The sequence below is a fragment of the Neomonachus schauinslandi genome, chromosome 7, assembly GCF_002201575.2.
Source record: "Neomonachus schauinslandi chromosome 7, ASM220157v2, whole genome shotgun sequence".
In the NCBI taxonomy this organism is placed as follows: domain Eukaryota; kingdom Metazoa; phylum Chordata; class Mammalia; order Carnivora; family Phocidae; genus Neomonachus; species Neomonachus schauinslandi.
The window spans coordinates 135,508,042-135,529,424 of NC_058409.1; the positions used below are offsets into that span (position 1 = coordinate 135,508,042).

Sequence of the window (21,383 nt, forward strand, 5' to 3'; positions counted from 1 at the left end):
TTAAAGCACTTTACAAGGTGTTTACTAAAAAATGGATAAAAATGTGAAAGTTGTGATCTAAGCTGTGTCTGCCAAAAAATTACAATAATACTTCAATTTCTACTTTTCTCCTTGTCTTCCTTTTTTCCTCTATTTGCACCAAGTCTTAATTACACTTTTCAGACCACTCCATGTAGTTATTATTGTCCCCTCCTTTAATGTTATCCAGTTCATGCATAAGCACATAAAAAAATATTCTGTGTATATTATATCACATATGCATGTTGTCATTCATGTTTTTTGGTAATCTACTTCTCTTTCCTTCTCCTCTAAAAGATTTTTTTCAAAGTTCAAGTTTAATATTATCTTTGTAGTTCAATATTTCCAGGTACATATCAGTCACAAATATCCTTCTCTGGATTATCTTTTCTATTTTACATATCAGAGTAGGCATTTCACTAATTTCTCACTATAGAAAATGTAACAATTCTAGATCCCTCTTAAATATGCTAGATCTGATAGAGTAGAAAGACCTTATTCTAATAAATTCACTGTGAATGCACTGATAATCTCCATGGATATGTATCTACACATGCTATAAGTATATCTGTCACCAATGCTTGCTAAATATTTTTGCGACTGAAAACTTTGTATTTTTTTAAGCTTCATACTGTTCACTGTGTAAAAAGATTGCTATCATTTTTTTAACAAATGATTTGAAATGGACCATAGAGTAAACATAACAATTTATAGGAGTATTTTTATAAAGTTTAAGCTAATCCTAAGAAAGAAAAATATGAAATATGCTCAATTATAACCATACTAGATCTATTCCAAATAACCACATTTTTGGTTGTTTAGTGGATTATTTTTATTGAATTTTTCTTTAGTATACCTTTGCACTGACTGATAGAAAAAAAATCAGATTGTTCTGGCCATTGGATTGTAAAGTTTTGGGGCTCTGAGCCACAAAGTGCAATGAGTAAGACATCCCAACCTGTTGCAAATGCCCACAAAGACAAACACATGAAAACACTTTGTTCTTAAGAAGAAATAGGTTTCTGGGGCACATAGGTGGTGCAGTCGGTTAAGCGCTTGACTCGGTTTTGACTCAGGTCATGATCTCGGAGTCCTGGAATTGAGCCCCAAGTTGGGGCTCCACACTCAGCTCAGAGTCTACTTAAGACTTCTTTCCCTCTCTCCCTCTGCTCCCCCTCCCCCACAGTCACCCTCTCTCTCTCTCTCTTTCTCTCTTTCTTTCTAAAATAAAGAAAAAAATCTTTAAAAAAAATAGGCTTCTAATTCTAATGAACTATTTACAAAAACCAAACATTCACTAGGGATTTTATTATTAAAAAACTCATCCAAGCTGCTATTTTTATTCTTATAAGGGTCTAATATCTGGAAAGTAGTTCTCCTGCTCAACCAGAAGTTAAAGAGAGGAGTCCACATTTCAATTCAGTGAAATCTATCACTAGATTTGAAATGACTTTTGACAGAAAACTACTTTGGGGCAACTTTGTTCTTACCACTCATATATAGGCATGGCCAGGAAGTGATGGGGACCAGTTGAAACTACTTTGGATGTTAGTTGACTGTTTTTTGTTTTTTTTTTTTAATTTAATTTTAATTTTTATTTCTTTGACAGAGAGAAGCAGTGAAAGAGGGAACATAAACAGGGGGAATGGGAGAGGGAGAACCAGGCTTCCTGCTGAGCAGGGAGCCCAATGAGGGACTCAATCCCAGGACCCTGGAATCATGACCTGAGTCGAAGGCAGATGCTTAACGACTGAGCCACTCAGGCACCCTGGTTGACTGTTTTTTACACATATATTTCTATAATATAATTTATTACATTAGTTGGAAATTGGTAACCTGTTGAAACATCCTGATAAGTTAAGTTAATCATATCCATAGATTATTGGTAAGTTTTCATATGTGTGGGCATATGGAAATACACACACATATTGCTTGTATAAAAATATATGTAAACAATATATAAATATACTTTATATATATTATAAAATATATGTGTATTTGTTATTTGAAATTAAAATGTCCCATTTATTCTTACAGTCTTCAAATGACAGTAAGCAAACATTTAATATTTATTTGTATCAATATCCTTAGAATTATACACATAGAATGAACATTACACTCTTTTGCACGGAGAAATATATACAAAAAAGCTTATACATGTGTTCTAGTTTCCACAGAATGTCTAACATCCAGGAAAGATCTTTGACAAGGACACAAACCAAGGCATAGTAAGAAAGTCTAACTGAAGAAACATTATTCAAATCCATGCCATTTTCCTCATGTTTTGGCAAAATGCTGTCGTTTAAAAATACACTTTTTTTCAGAAAGCAAAAATTAATAATAGTATCAGTTACTATTCCAGAATTTGGCCATTTTGTGGAATGATTAAAGTGACATTTGTATGTATTAAAATATTGCTATCAATTCCATTATTATCTTCCCATTCTTGCATTATAAAACCTGGATGAGAGTGCAATATAGAAATTGGACCAAGGTGAGGTCATAAGGAGTCTCTTCTCTTATTACTAAAAAAAAAGAAGGAAAAGAAAAAGGAAAAAAAGAAAGAAAGAATTTTAGGACCTTCTCGAACTCCCAGAAGAATGGATTCATAGAGCAACTTGGCTGAATTCTGTTTTCAGCATCTTTCTACTTATGTTGGTTATATAAGTCCAGAGGAAGAATATACCAGTGTGATTTAATGAATACTAGAAGTGATTAATGAGAAACAGTTAAGTCCCATATATGTAGAGCTGGCTGAAAAATGATTGATGAGAACGATAACTATCTACAGTAATGTGAAATGTGTTAATATTAGAGGGAAAAGTATTATTTTATAAGAGAGAGCAATGATATGTAAAAGTGATTACGAGGAGTAATAGCATGAAATTAAGAAACTAAAATTTAAAATGAAAATTGGAGCCAACTCATTGACAGTGAACTGCATTAGGATATTGAGCAGTAATTAAGGAAAAGTAAGAGAAGCCCCAGTGGCTGGAGAAGTTAATATTATACCAGAATAAGCCCTTCTAGCAGGGACAGAAGAGAGAGAGGATTTTGTGCGAAAAGCATTTAAGTTTCTTAGCTCTCTGAGTCTATGAATTAAGGAAATTATAAAGGCACGCAGAGTTCTGGTAGCCAGAATTAATAAAATTATAATTAATGAAGTTATCAATTCATTTTCAGTGTTGTAGCAAAGACTTGAAAAGATGTGTAAATGTGTCTTTTAATGGTGAGGACACTATATTCCACTAAAAATCTGTTCATCTTCAGTCACCAAATTGGAATGTTATACTACACTGTTTAAGTGCTAAAGATTTCAGGCAGTCTATATGGCGTAGTGCTTAGGGGGAAAGCCTGTAGAGTCCCACGGCCTGAAGTCAGATCCCATGTACACCACTTACTGGTTGCTGCTCCTGGGCAAGTTTAGCTGTTCTGTGCCTCGATTTTCTCATTTGTAAATGGGAAGCAATTATAAGTCATGGAAGCGTTGTGATGATTAAATGAGTTAGTATATGTTAATTGTTTAGGTCACACATAGGTGTCAGCTATGCATATTTTAGAAATAATACAGAATTTTTCTTCCTTCAAATATAAACCATGTAGTAGTACTTTTCTGTACTCTAAATACAGCTATGTTTGAGAGGGAGGAAGAGCTATTAATCACCCACCATGCACTAGGAATTATGCCAGATACCTGAAATATGAAGATGAATTAGATAATACTCTTTCTCTTAGAGAAAACTGAGTAGATGTGAAACATTATTATAATACCAGATGTCAAATGCTAACAATACAGGTTTACTTACATTATTACGAGCTCACAGGTAAGAGGGCCAACTTTTCAAAGATGAAGAAGGGTCAGGAAAAACTTTGCACGGGAAATTACATTTAGGCATGCATGGAGTAATATGTAGCAGATACTAAGTAAAATAAATGTGAGTCAAGGGTGTTATATTTAACTGCATTGTCCTTTAAGTGTGGAGGTCACAGGCAAACAATTTTGAACATTAAAAATGAGGAAATATTATATTGGGGGATACATCATCTAACCAGTATAGTTGTGGCACGAGGGACCTGAAATCTATGTCTTTCCTGAAGAAATCTTTATGGCCCATAGCGGCAGAGTGGAAATTTCTGAACACCAAGCCTGGGGTCTCATCCTACAAGTGGTTGAATTAGAATGTAAATTGAATTCCCAACCATGCTGTAAATGTCTTCTTCCTCAGGAAAGCCAGGGCAGTCACAGAAATTGGAACAGGTGAGGAACGGGTTATATTCTCTAAAGCCCAGAGAAAGGTCAGGTCAGCCAAATTTCAGACTCTGTCCCCAGAATTGTGAGAGAATAAATTTATGTTGAATCAAGCCGTCTACTTTGTGGTAATTTGTTGTGGCAGTCCTCAGAAACTAATGCATTAAGACAAAAACCTAACAGACCAATAGAAATATTAAGCAACCTCATTTCTGTGTACCTAGGAAATCATTCTAAGCACCATTCCAGTAAAAGAGAGCATATCGCAGGTGCGATTATCCCAGGAATGTTTGGATGGTTTAATGTTAGAAAAACAAATATCTTACACTGAATCGTATAAAATCATCTTTTGTGTATGTCATACATTGTTAATATCAGCAATTTCATATGGTTAATGCTCATTTTTTTATAGTTGAGAGTTGTTAATACATATCCATGTTGTATTTGTGGTAACTATGTTTTTCTGGCATATTTAGTTATTAATTATGATTGTCATGATTGTATCATAGTTAACATTGTTAGATAAAACACAGGACACCTAGTTAAGTTCTAATTCCAGATAAATTATAATTTCTTAACTAAGTATGTCCCATGTGATAATTGACACATACTCTCTCAAAAAACAATTTTAATTTACTAAATTTGGCAACACTAAGCATAGCATTTGTTAAGTATGCGCTGATGTGGTAGTCTGTGTTTGTAACTCTCAGAGCTTAAACTACAACTGAACTTGTCCAGAGAATTGAACCCAAGGCAAATTCTATAAAAAATGAAAAAAGAATTTGATGGTATTCCTGGAATATTTCTTCCTAAACATTAATATTATGTTAGTAATCTCTGGTAGAATATCTTTATCTTATTCTTACCTATTAAACACTAAACTGATAATCCAGACATACAGTTTTCCCAAAACAGAAAGTTGAAATAGTTCTGCAGTTTTGTTAAATGAAATAAACTATATTTAAATTATAAAGCTCTATCCCCCACACCAAATATCTTGGTGAGGCAGAATTTATGGAGTAGATAATGGGTGAGCAAATTCTCAAAGACATCTCTTTCAAAGAGTCTTCAGATAGCTCTAAAAGGAAAAACTCTTCCCTCAGTTTTTTCTTTAGCTTGAGTGTTTTCATCACTTCAGTCCGAATGTTGTCAGCATATAGACAGAAAGACCTAAAAGCATGAACAGTTGACATTTTAATATAGAACTGGAAAATTTTTTTTCTTAATCTCATGAACAATCTCTGGCTGTACAATCCCCCTTATCAAGTTCATAAATAATGCCTCATGTTTATGGAGCTATTCTGTATCTGTTTTTGTTTTGCTTTAAGATAGGAAAAACATATGTTTTGTGTTTTAAAAACTCTCAACCAGGGGTGCCTGGGTGGCTCAGTCAGTTGAGCATCTGCCTTAGGCTCAGGTCATGATCCCGGGGTCCTGGGATCGAGCCCTGCCTCAGGCTCCAGGGCAGCCTGCTTCTCCCTCTCCCTCTGCCCCTCCCCCCATTTGTGCTCTCTATTTCTCTCTCTCTCTTTGTCTCTCTCTCTCTCTCTCTCACACACACACACATACACAGTCTCTCTCTCATATAAATAAATAAAATCTTAAAAAAAAACATCAACCAGACATTTTATGTTTTTGCTTTCTGTGGTAACCCATAGCCTGGGTGAATTTTCTTTAAGATTTTATTTATTTATTTGAGAGAGAGAGAGAGAGAGTGTGTGTGTGTGTGTGTGTGTGTGAGAGAGAGAGAGAGAGAGCATGAATAGGGGGAGGGGCAGAGAGAGAGAGAGAAGCTGACTCCCCACCAAGCAGGGAGCCTGCCAGAGCAGAGAGCCCACCACAGGATCCCAGGACCCAGAGATCATGACCTGAGCCAAAGGCAGATGCTTAACTGACTGAACCACCCAGGTGTCCCTCAATTTTTTTTTCTTTTAATAATTTTCCTTCCACTATCTTCTTATCAGAACCAGGCTTTAGATGAATAGATTTCACCATTCCTGGTATACTGTTTTTAATATACCATTTTTAGGTTAAAATAAAAATCTGGTAACTATGGAAAGTATAACCCAGAGTTCTAAATAATTTCCCAGGACTATATGATTAATAGGAAATTACTGGAAGATCTATTTAAAATGTGTGGATGATGAGTATTTGGACAGCTTTGCCAAAATTATAGAAGTAGCAAAAATAATAATCCTAATCCTAATCCAGTATCTATATACTATTGTAGTTTTAATGCAAAACAAAAAGTTACCATACTTTATATGCTATGCATAATCCTACAGTCCAAGAATAAATGGTGGAATTTCTTCTCAGTTTTTCTGTACTTGCAATTTAGCAGAGCCAGATTTTCTACATAAATGAAGTTGTAAAAATATTTCCATTTCCATTAATTCATTTTCTTCTAAATCCCTGTCTCCATCTTAAATAACCCTCTCATTCCTTAGTGGCTCTAGCTGGATTCCTATCCATCTATCTGCCATCCATCTTGTGGTAAACAAGTCTTACAAAGTGATTATCCCCGCCTTGGGGTAGTTAAATATATATTAGATAATCATAAGCATGAAACCATGTGTCTATATAAACAGCCTGTACCTTAGCAGTAGGTAGGCTAGTGTTAAGATAAATGACATCTAAGTTGCCAAAGGACCTGCATAAACAAACCAAGAGACGCCCGTCATATTGAACGCACAGCTCGATAATGATATCCGATGGTGTAGAGGTGGCCAAAATTGCCTCTACAAACTTCCTTGAGAGTCACAAAGATGTAAAAGCCTATGACAATGAATAAATGGAGATGACTTTTGAAATCCTGTGTTATAATGAAAAAGAGATGTTAAGCATTATTTAGTAAACAAATCCTATTTTGTTTTTTGGGTAGTTTTTTGTTTTTAAGGTCTCAAACACGTAAGTTCAAAGAGAAGAACCTTAATCATTATAAAGTTTACCAGATGTAGCAGGTTGACTTTAAGAAATTACGTTGATCTAAACATATGGTAAACCTGCCAAGGGTGTTGCTTTCCATGAACAAACTACCTGGATTCTGGCAGCCCACACTCCTCTGTACCTAACAAGGGTCATATCCAGCTACCCAATGCCTGATAGGCAGCAAGTGGGTACTGTTTCTAGATCAGGCTATTTAAATTTGGATGAGATTTGCTGAATTAGTCAAAGACAGATTCTCATTTACTAATGTTAAGGAGAGAAGTCAAGGAAGGAAAAAGGAAAATTGATTTCTATTTTAAATTCCCTCAGAAGGAAATGATTCCCAATTGATGGAGTCATAAACTTCAGAACCAATTAACCCTTCTTTAAAATATATAAACCTAAAATATATAGTATTTTATCATATATAAATATATATGTATATATGCATATATATATTTATATATGATATCTGTGGTCTACTTTTAAGAATTTGAGTCCTTAAATGTTTTTACATTTTTACTTTGTCTCATAAAAACTTGTAAAATATTTCAATGGCCCACTCTCATCCATGTCCCTGAGACGTATGATAGGTTCTAGGTTCTTAGTATCTCATTTGGAAATTAAATTGTTTTACCTTCTATGCTATCTTCAGTCTCCAGGAAGGCCAGTTTTCCAAGGCAATTCAGAAGAGATAAGGGAAATAATCATCAGTAGGCTTGATGTTCTGTTTATAAAATCCCTTTAAGGACACTCTTTCTAATCAGTTTCTCCTTCGCTGTTAGGGTAAAGGAAACTATCTGAGTTCCTCCATAGGAAATAATCATTCTCTGATCTTTCAAGAAAGAAAGCTGCAAGACTGGAGCATGCTAGTTAGATTTAGTGCACCATGCTAGCACTAAAATTAGTGGCAGATATAGGGATGAAAAAATATTCTGTTTCTTCTCATAGATATTGATCAGGAAGACCAGCACCAATGGATACTTCACCTGGCTCTGAAAAGGCTGATGTCTGGATCCTTTGCACTATCACTATGAAAACTTTTGACATTGTTAATCCTAAATCTGAGCTCATTTTAGGTCATAGAGTCTATTATATGCATCATGTCTAACACATTACATTCAGTTATATGAAAAAGTACTTTTTCTTAGAAACAATACCTACCTGCTTACAGGTACTCCTATTTCTGATTTTGTATACTTATTATTTTCATAATATCTAGTATGTCTTATGGCATTAAGTACAGTGATATAAATGTCCATTTACTATTTTATATCCTATATTAAACCATATGTTCCTTGGAGCAAAACACTTGGAGGACTTTATTCATTATTGTAAGTCAAATCCATGACTGCTGACCTATATTATTAATAGGAAAAATATATATATTGGCTCGATGATTTTAAAAATTAAGACAAAAAACTAAAAGGCTTATGAGAAACTATTGATATGGACTCAAAGCTAAAAAACAAATGGTATAAACAAAAAAAAGATTATAATTTAAAAAATAAAATAGATCAAAACTTTATATTAAAGAATATGGAAACAAAACATGTAACAAATAAAATCTTTAAAAAAAACATGAAATGGTATTACCAGCAAAACAAAATAAATATAATTAAAACAATAAACATAAGATTCAAAAGTCTGTATAGTTTACTAAGATTCTAAGGAAATGTTGAATTGAAAACTTAAAAGTTTATCAGATTGTAGAATAAAATACCAAGTTTAAAACCAGCAAGGCGAAAGTAAGATGAGGATAGATTAAAAAAAAAAAAATCAATGATAGAACATAAATTGTTTAAATGCAAAACAAAAATCTATTTTTTAAAGTTAAAAAATTAGTAACAAATATATTTTTTAAAGATTTTATTTATTTATTCGACAGAGGGAGACACAATGAGAGAAGGAACACAGGTAGGGGGAGTGGGAGAGGGAGAAACAGGCTTCCCACAGAACAGGGAGCCCGATGCGGGGCTTGATCCCCGGACCCTGGGATCATGACCCGGGCTGAAGGCAGACGCTTATTAAGCCACCCGGGCACCCCAGTAGCAAATATTTTTAAGAGTGCTAATGCAAACTGAAGAGAAGATAGACGTTACTAGAAACTAAGAATGAGAATCTCCAAAAGACAGTATTTGTTTGTCTGTAGGAAATATTTTTTTTTGTTCCTAGTTATCATCATATTTATAGCTTGAAAAATTACAGTTGATTCAGACTTGAGTTTTCATGATTTTTGCTTTAGATGTTATTATAAAGACAAACTTCATAGTCTGTTGATAAATGAAAATAGATTGAATTAAATCTATCCACATCTGTTTGTTTTCAAAAATGCGAAAAAAAATGTTTGTTTGAAATGCAATGATAGTTATAATATTGGAAATCTTATGTATTTTTTCCCAACAGCCACTGAACTATGAGAAAAAGAAGTCATATACTCTCACCATAGAAGGAGCAAATACACATCTTGATTTCCGCTTTTCTCACTTGGGTCCTTTTAAAGATGCTACCATGCTGAAGATCATTGTTGGAGATGTGGATGAACCACCACTCTTTTCCATGCCTTCCTATGTCATGGAAGTCTATGAAAATGCCAAAATCGGGACTGTTGTTGGTACAGTTTTGGCACAAGATCCTGACAGTGCTAATAGCTTAGTAAGGTACGGTATGCCTTAATTTTGTAGACATTTAAAAATTTTTATTGCCTCTCACAATAATTTAAAATGAATAACAAAATGTGAAATATTTTATTTCCAAGTTATTTTCTATTAAGGTAATTAAATTAGAAAATTGATTCCTTGACTGAGTAATGTAGCGATGGGTTTCTGTCAAATTTAGAATACATGTGACTATCTCCTTGAATGCAGTTGACTGTCAATAGCATGGCCTTGAACTGCACAGGTCTGCTTATAATACATGGATTTTTGCTTATAATACATGGCTTTTTTTATAATAGTGCTGCAAATGTATTTTCTCTTCCTTATGACTTTCTTAATAATGATTTCTTTTCCCTAGCATACTTTATTGTAAGAATATAATATCTAATACATATAACATATGAAATATGGGTTAATCGACTATTTACATTATTGGTAAGGCTTCCAGTCAACAGTAGGCTTAGTATTTAAGTTTTTTTGGGGGTCAAAAGTTATACGTGTTTTCTACGGTGTGTGGGTGAAGGAGGTCAACACTTCTAAATCCTGTGTTTTTCAAGGATCAATTGTATATTGTTGACCACATAGATTATATTTTTTCATTTGACTTAATAGATGTGAGCGTAATTGGATGGAAACGTTATGTAGAAATATTTAACTAGAGAATTTTGAGTTCTTAGTGATAGGAAGTATAGCTATAGTACAAACTAAGGATTTGGGAATTATATTCATCTCTGCCTCCTGTTTCTGTCACAGTAGTTGTGTGCATTTAGGAAATCATCTACTCTTATCTGTAAGAAGAGAAAATTAACATCTGTCTCTCAGAGTTATTGTGAGAATGCATGAAGCAATGTGCATGAAATGCTAAACAGAGTTGCTTGCATCTAGTAGTCATTCTATAACTTCTAACTTCTAAATTCCAAGGCAGCAGAGAGTGCTATTTAGAGAAGTACTTACTTCCTGAAGATGGAAAGACCAGGGTGGGAATTCTGGTGTCTGACTTACTAGCTGTATCATCTTCTAGTCAATCAACCTTGCTGAATCTCAAATATATGAGCAGGGAATAACGATGTTGTATAAATATGTTGACAGAATTAAGTTAAATTGATATAAAATACCAAGCAAATTCAGTAAGTTATCAGTAAATAATATTTTTTTATTGTGGTATGTCATGCAGTAGGGATAATGAAAGCTTTTCTTGCATGACCAGAAAGGTGTTTCCTTTTTCTTTTCCTTTTTTGGTCTCAATTATGATAAAAATCAAAGGGTCACATACTGGTACAAGGCTTTTTAGTTACCTTGTATTTATACCTTGGATAATCCTAAGGCCCTAGAAAGTTTGAAATCTTTAACAAATTTGTTGGCTTGATCCTATCAAGTCCTTATTCTCAGATTCTTCATTTATTATCCTTTTTAACAAAAGCTATTATGGTAAATATTCTCCTTGATATCTATGTTATGTTTATAAAGGGTTTCAATTTTCTTTTATATAAGCATTATTATTTCAGTTAAAAAAGAAATGCCCGGGGCGCCTGGGTGGCTCAGATGGTTAAGCATCTGCCTTCGGCTCAGGTCATGATTCCAGGGTCCTGGGATCGAGCCCCACATCGGGCTCCTGGCTCAGCAGGGAGCCTGCTTCTCCTTCTCCCTCTGCCTCTCTCCCTGCTCATGCTCTCTCTCTCTGTATCTCTGTGTCTCAAATGAATAAATAAAATCTTTAAAAAAAAAAAAAAAGAAAGAAATGCCCGCGGCACTCATGCATGGACAGAAACAATTTTCTGTGCACTAATGTACATATTCAACAATCCTATTCCATCTGTGAGTACAAAAACAACACCTTGTCAATTGATAACCCCTCTGTCACACTTACAGCAAGAGTTAAGCATTGTTTGAAGTTTCAGGATAGGCAAACTATACAAAATAATATGCATAAACCCAATTTTAGAAATTGATCTCTGATCAAAGGGATGGATATTTAAGTCAATGTGTTTAGTTGTCAAATGAGGGAGAAGCCCACTATGCTTCATTATTCCATGGAATGCCATATTTCAACAATATTTTTGTCACATAATAATAAGTAAAAATTCTTCTAACAACATTAAAAACTAGAGCATTCTAAAAGATACTTATAAATGTGGCCATCCTTTATCAAAAGAAGACAATACACTTTGAGAAAAATATTTCATGCTCTTAGTTTGATGTGAAAAGATTTGATAAATAATGGTAAGAGTTTCTTTTGAAAACTCAAGTTTGATAATAATGATGTATTCTGTAATACATTTTTACAACATAACAAATTTTAAAAACGCTATGAGGGATAGAATATATTTTCCAAAATGGTAGACCAAAGGGAGGAAAAATTGAGGTCAGACACAAACTTCTTTCAGTGTTGGTCTATATATCCCAACATACACAAAAAACACTCATTCCACAAAGAACAGTAGTTCTTACCCAAGGACAATACCACACACACACCAGAGGATATTTGGCAATATCTTAAGACATGTTTGGTTGTCCCAACTGAGGGAGGAATACTATCATCTGTGGGTAGAGGCCAGGGATGGTGCTAGAACATCCTACAATTCACCAAAGAGTCCCCACAATAGAGAAGTAGCTGGTCCAAAATATCGATAATGCTGAAAATGTGAAACCCTGACATAGAGCAAACCAAACTGGGCTGTCCATTGGTAAAACTGAAGGAGTAATTATTCTCGTGGAAAGAAATTCTGAAAATACATTTTTTTTAAAGATTTTATTTATTTGAGAGAGAGAAAGCAAGTGAGAGAGAGAGCACGAGTGGGGTGTGGGGTAGAGGGAGAAGCAGACTCCCCAGTGAGCAGGGAGCCCGACGTGGGGCTCGACCCCAAGACTCCGGGATCATGACCTGAGCTGAAGGCAGATGCTTAACTGACTGAGCCACCCAGGCGCCCCTGAAAATGCATTTTTGAGGATTACATACCAGTATGTATATTTCACATACATGCATAGCCATGTGGATGTTTCAACATCTACAGTTCATTTAATAAAATGTTATTTATATGTAATTAATTGTCCCATGATATTATTGATTACCTCAGTAATGGCTCCATATTATTAGAAGCTTTTAATTGAACACCTGCTATGTTACATATGTTCTCCCAGTTTCTGGGATACAAGGACGATTGGTATATTGTCTCTAAACACTAATATTGAGACATACTAATCCATTAGAATACGCATTATCCTTTTTATTTTGTTTTGGTTAGAAAACTAAAATGAATCCTTCCAATGCTGCCTTAAAATAACTAGACTCTATAGCTGCTGTTTGGGGGCATAATTAACATAATATTTATTCTTGATTTTAATAAAATGTGTCATTCACACGGGCCTCTAGGTGTAAACAGTGAATAAAAAACAGAAAACATTAACAAACAGAAAAGCAAGCTATACTTCCACCTTTCTCAGGGACCAAATGTTTGTACTAATTAAGGAAACCTACTTTGAAAAGATGTACCTTGCAATGTGCCCTGAAATGCAATTAATTCCAAGTTTGCAGAATTGATAATGAAAGGGAGTTTGAGTCTTATAGGCATTTGTGCAAACTTCCTGACTTCAGTCTTTGTGTTCCAATTTTCTAAACTATTAGTAAGATTCTTCAGATTTCTAAGAGCATACGAGGTCTAGCTTTTGTCTCTCTTAAAACAAGACTGTGCAATTTGCAGCAATCTAATCATCACCTTGTATTTTGAAAATGAAATCAGAATCAGGCTTTTTACTAGCAGTGAAGAAACCCTTGATTTAAACAGACTGTACTCACTTGCTGGTATATTACAAATGGAATTCAGGAATTTCCTGTGTAGCTACTGAGAGATGAGCAATTCTATACTGGACATGAGAAGCTAGAGAGCTTTCTAGAAAGTGACTGTTAAAAATAGTGATTGTTCATTGCTTGCTATCTGTGGGCCAGGGGCTTTATATAGCATGCCAAAAACCCCTGTAGGAACCCTAAAGTGTCTGTATTATTCATCCCATTCTACAGATGAAGAATTGAGGGCTCAGAAAGTTAAGTAATTGGACCCCGTTTCCATAGTGGTAAAGTGGCAGACTAGGAATTTGGATCCGGTTTTACTTTTCCCCCCAAACCCTGTTTTTAGCAACATTCTGCTACATCTTATATATCTCAACTAACAAAAACAATAAAAACTGCACTTACAGAAGTCACATATCATAAAGTAGGAAGCAGATGAATATTTTGCATGTTTAGAAAGCCATTAATTAAATGCCAGTACGTGGGATCTCGTATTCACGTAGATGTGTTTCACACATGGGAAAAGGGATCTGAAGACAGTCAAGTCTTATTTTACCTCTAGCATCTCCAGAGCAAAACTGTTCTTAATTTTAGAGTTTCTTCATATTATAAAGTCTAAGACATTAGACTTGATTTAGTTCAACAAAAAAGAAAATTATTGAAGTCCTCAATATTTCTCATATGATGAAAAGCTTTACTATAAATTTATATGACTAAGTATTTCCTCTCACATCTTTACTTCTTTTCCACTCTGGTTCATAATCTGATTTTATCTGTACATTTACTCATTGTTAAGATTTTTATTTTTTTCTTCGTATGATAACCTTAAAACAGTCAGAGGAAATATTAAATATTTTGCATAATCATGTCAAATGCTCATCATGACACTATCTAGGGACAATAGCCTATTTACATGCTAACATAAGAAATAAAATTGTGGGCGCCTGGGTGGCTCAGTTGGTTAAGCGACTGCCTTCGGCTCAGGTCATGATCCTGGAGTCCCGGGATCGAGTCCCACATCGGGCTCCCTGCTCAGCAGGGAGTCTGCTTCTCCCTCTGACCCTCCCCCCTCTCATGCTCTCTCTATCTCATTCTCTCTCTCAAATAAATAAATAAAATCTTTAAAAAAAAAAGAAATAAAATTGTGATCAGATTTAGAAATATTTGCCAAAATAAAAAAAATCTTTCTAAAATATCTTAAAAAAAAAGACTAGTTGCAGAGAATTAGAAGTGTTTGTTCAATCTGTTTTGAGTTTAGCTGTACTTTCAGTGAACAAACGCTTACAGTATATTCACCACATACTTATTGTTATATTTGTTTTCCTATGCATTTCTGAATTTTCACATAGTTCATGATGAGATGAGAGTTAGAATATTGCATTAATTTTGAATGCCATAACAGCAAAAAATTAGAAATATTTCAAAATAATGACAAGGTCATGTTGCAAAATTGAAAAGTAGAGTAAAAACAAATATTTAAGAAGGTTTGCATGCAGGATTCATACTCTTGAAAAGAAGATGAAAAATTATCAAAATATATTCATGTAAAAGATCATCTGATACAAAATGAGCTTTTATTCTATAGACAAAATTTATTTGTAAAAGTTTAGTTCATTTAAGTCACGGATACCTTAATTTGTTCCATAATAGGAAGACTTAATCCACCCTCATCAAAACTATCATGGTCTTCTGATACAAAGGGGACAACTTGGGACTCCCAGGTGGCTCAGTGGTTAAGCATCTGCCTTTGGCTCAGGTCATGATCCCAGGGTCCTGGGATGAAGTCCCGCATTGGGCTCCTTGCTTGGCAGGGAGCCTGATTCTCCCTCTGCCTGATACTCCCACTGCTTATGCCCTCTCTCTCTCTCTGACAAATAAATAAAATCTTTAAAAGAAAAAAAAATGAGAACTCATTAGAGACATTTAATGCAAACGGGGCAGAGATAGAGAAAGGAGGCTCCCATTTAAAGCTAGAAGTCTTTGTCTCTGGCTTGTGTTTTGTATCATATTATATATGGTTAGCACATTTACATTGACTAATAACTTGACTATAAAATGTCATGTGAATATGACATTTGAGAATGTAAAGGGACTTAAAGATGATGGAGATAACCCTGTTCTTTTTTTTTTTAAGATTTTTAATTTATTCATTTGAGAGAGAGAGAGAGAGAACACCAGACAGTGAGAGCATGAGCAGGGGGGAGGGGCAGAGGGAGAAGGCTCAGCAGGGAGCCTGACGTGGGACTTGATTCCAGGACCCTGGGATCATGACCTGAGCCAAAGGCAGACACTTTACCCACTGAGCCACCCAGGTGCCCCCGAGACAGCCCTGTTCTTATAAAGATACAGGTATCTTCGACCAAGAAGGCTGAGTGACTCACACAGCTAACTAATCATAGAGACTGGATAAGAATGTGGTCATTTTTACCAGGCTTCAATAAAGACACAAAAACTCCTGCAGATTTTTTTTCCATTTGGGGGTTCAAATTTATCTGACAGCCTAGCGTGTGGTGGTACCCACCCCAAATCACAGTCCGGACCCCAGAAGAAGAACTTATTTTCTGGGTGGCAAGCATAACTCATTGAGCCTTGGAATGAATACATAAGCCCTGGCTTAGTGATGCTTTGCTAGTCTACTGACCGGAGACTAAACACCCAAATAGCTTGCATGTAATTTTTTCAAATAAATGATAATTGCTAAACATGGTTCCATAGCATTCTAGAACTCAGGAGTATTAGAATTTCTGATATCTTAGTTACTTACAGGCATGAATAACTGAGGAAACAATTTTTGGGCAGAGATTTTTTTTCTTCTTTAGATATTTTTTGTTTCCTTGGATCAGGGTCTTGGTTCAGGAAGTTAAAAAGCTTCTAAAATATCTGCGTCCTATATGTGCTGCCTGTTTTATTAAGCACAATACACACTATCAGGTGGTAAATGGTACTTGTGTTTTTCTGTTTTTTGTTTTATGTTTTTTTCCAGAAAGATTATTTTCTGGATACATGGATTATGGAGTAAATTGCATCCCCAAAGTAAGCTAAGGGAACCTTAAATCATTTAATGAATCTAAGCTATACTGCAAGTGTGTGACTTTTTGTTAAAGATGAGGCCAAGTTGTTGTAATATCCCACAGGGTGCATACTGATTAAACTTTGTCCCATCTATTGATCATAGTCAGTAAAACTTATAAAAGCTGTTGTTTGGGAGGCAAAATCTCAAATAAATTTTCTCTGCCACTCACATTCTATATCTACAAGCATCTAAATTGTGATAACTGAAAGAGGTCTCCTATACTTTAAGCCAACTGATGTTTCTCTAGGTAAATCACTGTAAAAATAGATTTCCATTACATAAGTTTTAAATTAATTTCTTACAGTAAAATGGACAGAGTATAATGAAAATAATAGGTGCCTCTGAGGACTGAAATTTTATTATCAAAGTGAAAAATAACGTTCCAGTGCACTTTAACATGACTAATAATTATCTTGAGTTTCTATCTACATAATCAAAGGGAAATTGAGTGCCAAATGATGAACTGGTAATTTGTTTAAAGTTGCTTCTGTTAAGGAAAATACTTGAATGAAGGGAATCATTATTGAGATTGACTGTTTGCTCTGGCCAATAATTTGCATATTTGTTGATCCATAAATTCTAATTTGAATAATGAATTTTCATCATATTTCAGGGTAATGCATTTTCTCTTTACTTATTGCATTAATACATATTTACTAGAAATAAGAGATGATGCATATGTTGTATGACAGAAAAGAGAGTAACTGTAGGAATAAAAATTATATCCAGGATTATAACTTATGATGGCCACATTGCAAGACATTTTCCTATGCTACATGGGCCCATGTATGTGTCAGTGTGAAATTAAGTAAGGTTTGCATAGGGAACTGGTCCAGTTAGAGGGATCTTAAGGACTACCAGGTAAATATGAGCTCGCACAAACTTAATTTCTCTTACTCTAGTCGATAGCCAAGAGATTACCAATTCCTCACACACAGCATCTTATTGATCGTTGATCATATAATTTCCCAAATAGCATTTAATATAGATGTTACCTTGATGATTCATGATTACAATGATGATTCTTGCAGAATGCAGTGAACACATAGTGGTGGTAGAGATCTAATGATGTGTCATAATCATCATATTAGAGTAGCCTTGTATCTGCCTCAACATTTCCTCTGTCATGCTTACCTTTGACCAAATATGCCTGTAGATTGGTCCCAGGAATTAACTAGATATACTATGGAGTGTCACTGTATTATGTCTTAAAATTATATCTAGAACAATGAGTTCAGTGAAATACTGTGGGAAGTATAAATGAATCTGTCCTTTTTCAATATTTAGGTATTTCTTGATGACAGATGAAAGTAAGCTAAGCACTCTTTAAAAAAAAAGTTTCCTAAATTAACCTAACAAATTTCAAATATAATATTAGGAGTATGTATGAAAGATACTAGAAACGCATAAAAAAAAACTGTCTCTATATGAAAATATACTGCTCTAAATAAGTGAAGTATGATGACTTATTGGCTTGATTGTTTCTACCAAAATGGGTATAAAAGAAGTAAAAGCTACTATGAAATGCCTTAATTAATTTCATACTAGGTATCAACATGTTCTTTATATTTGTTGAATAATTGATTAGTTTATTGATTCACTTATGAGCCAAAGTCATACACCTATAATATAATGAGTGAAAGCAAAAGAGCTTTATTCTCATATAGTTTCCAAATGAAAATGACTCATATGCACCAAATAAGGAATTACAGATAATTTCATTCTCTGATAGATTTTTTAGAAACAAACAGTAGTTCATGCTATTTACATGGAAAATCTTGTTCCTTCAATAATAATCCTTATTCAGATCCTATTGTGCTTACAACACTTTGCCAGAAAAACAAAACAGAAAAGAACTAACAAACAAAAAACAGCACTTACTATTTGTGAACTTTCTAATCAAAATAGACTCAAGGTTTCCAAGACATAAAACCATCCTAAAAGACATTGAAACAATGATATTTATCTATTAAGGCCTATCATTTGATATCCAACCATAAAATGCTTTCAAATATTACCTCACTTAATCCTCACAATAAAATTAGGATGTAGGTCATATCTGCATTTTGCTTACAAAGAAAATTCAGAGAGGTGATATATTGATTAAGTCACAGAGCTAAGAAGTGGTTTAGATTTATGAGCATCACATTTACTTGGTTTCCAAACGTGTGTAAATTTCTTTAGTGCTTAACACCATTTTCACACATATGCTGGATCTATTTTAGAGGCAAATTTCCATAGAGTTCATCTTTGTGTTTTGAATAAATCAAGGCCAGGATCTACATCTTGTAGACAGAGAAAAAGAATATAGATATTTTTCAGCGGCCTCAAGAGGTTATTGTCTCTAAAGTATCTGAAAATCGGAAATTTTCTTCTTGATAAAGTCCCCTACACATTCTTTTTTCTTTTCTATGTATCTTCAAGAGCCTTTCTGTGTATTTAGCCTTTGAAGATGCCTCTCTAGTCATCGCTGCAAAAACCACTTCTGAAGCCTTGTTTTGTTTAGAATTTTACTCTTGTCTCTGATTTTTGTTTTGTTTTGTTTTAAAATATTTTATTTATTGCGAGAGACAGAGATTGAGAGAATGAGTGGGATGAGGGGAGGAGGGAGAAGCCGACTCTCCGTAGAGCAGGGACAATGTCGCAGAACTCAATCCCAGGACCCTGGGATCATGACCTGAGCCCAAGGGAACTTGATCCAAAGACCCTAGGATCATGACCTGAGCCGAAGGCAGACGCTTAACCGAATGAACCACCCAAGTGTCCTTTGTCTCTGATTTTAAACTCTGAGTATTGATCATGTTAGTTTGCAAATTCTTCCCTTTTCTGTTTCCCTAACTAAATCATGTTTAATTCCCAGGTCTTATTATTTCCTCTCTTAAATATCCCTCATTCTTTACTTGTGCTCCTTCAAATAAATACTTTTGAATGAATAGATAAAGCCTTAAATACTTCCAAGATCTATAAAGAACTCAAATTCAACACCCCAAAAAAAAACAAATAATCAAGTCAAAAAATGGGCAGAAGACATGAACAGACACTTCGCAAAAGAAGACATACAAATGGCTAACAGACACATGAACAAATGTTCATCATCATTAGCCATCAGGGAAATTCAAATCAGAACCACACAGAGATACCACCTTACACCAGTTAGAATGGCAAAAATTGACAAGGCAAGAAACAACAAATGTTGGAGAGGTTGTGGAGAAAGGGAAACCCTCTTACAGTATTGGTGGGAATGCATGTTGGTACAGCCACTTTGGAAAACAGTATGAAGATTCCTCAAAAATTTAAAAAATAGAGCTACCCTATGACCAGCAATTGCACTCCTGGGTATTTACCCCAAAGACACACATGTAGTGAAAAGTAGGGCCATATGCACCCCAATGTTCATAGCAGCAATGTCTGCAATAGCCAAACTGTGGAAAGAACTGAGATGCCCTTCAACAGATGAATGGATAAAGAAGATGTGGTCCATATATATAATGAAGTATTACTCAGCCATCAGAAAGGATGAATACCCAACTTTTACATCAACATGGATGGGACTGGAGGAGATTATGCTAAGTGAAATAAGTCAAGCAGAGAAAGTCAATTATCATATGGTTTCACTTATTTGTGGAACATAAGGAATAGCATGGAGGACATTAGGAGAAGGAAGGGAAAAATGAAGGGGGGGAAATCAGAGGGGGAGACAAACCATGAGAGACTATGGACTCTGAGAAATAAACTGAGGGTTTTAGCAGGGAGGCGGGTGGGGGGATGGGATGGGTTAGCCCGGTGATGGGTATTAAGGAGGACACGTACTGCATGGAGCACTGGGTGTTGTATGAAAACAATGAATCATGGATCACTACATCAAAACTAATGATGTATTGTATGGTGACTAACATAACATTATAAAATTAAAAAATAAAATAAAATAACAGTGATAGGATCCTAAAAAAATTTTTTAAAATAAAATAAAATAAGGGAGCTTATAAATATTACTTGATGGACTTAAATTGTATTTTAATCACTTGCCCTAACTAGCTTCATGATATTGAATAAAATTCTTCATCGCTCCATACCTCACTTTACTCCTCTGTAAAAAGGGGCTATTAATAGTACTTGTCTTGTGCAGTTGTTTTGAGTTTATAATGATCTAATATATAGAAAACATTTAAAGTATATTATGGTACACTGTGAGTGCTCCATGAATGTGAGCTTTCTTTACTTCTTATTAGATAGCTTTTGTAAATAATTCATGTATGAGTATTTCTTTTCAATCTTATCTATCATCCCTGGATAGTCTTATATGAAGAGACAAAGTAGAATTTGAAGAATAACATCTTGCCAAGTTATATATACTCTTGCCTCAGTTTATGCTAGTTCATTTTTTATAGCAATGGACAATATTATTTTTTAAAAAACTTCTCAGAACTATTCTCTCAGGTTTTATCATTAATCCCAATTTATAATTTACATCATCTACACAAATGGCTACTTGATTTTATGCTTGTTATATATCCCTGAAAATGTCAAATTAACATTAGCATTATAAAAAAATCTAAATATTCATATATGAGTTCATAAAGTATTAAGATGTTGTGTTGACCTTTTTGAAGGTTTATGGAAGGAAGCAAATGGATTTTATTATGAAAATATTTTAAAAAGTTACCTACTGAGAATATT

At 34.4% G+C, this 21,383-nt stretch overlaps 1 protein-coding gene across 2 annotated transcripts in view; it reads left to right on the plus strand.

Annotated features, from left to right (window-relative positions):
- Window positions 1-21,383, plus strand: part of CDH18 (cadherin 18) — a 306,595-nt gene that overhangs the window by 223,317 nt on the left and 61,895 nt on the right. For both annotated transcript variants that reach the window (XM_021702504.1, XM_021702503.1), the window contains exon 6: window positions 9,599-9,852. In XM_021702504.1, coding sequence (XP_021558179.1) covers window positions 9,599-9,852 — 254 coding nt within the window. The remainder of the gene's footprint in view (window positions 1-9,598; window positions 9,853-21,383) is intronic.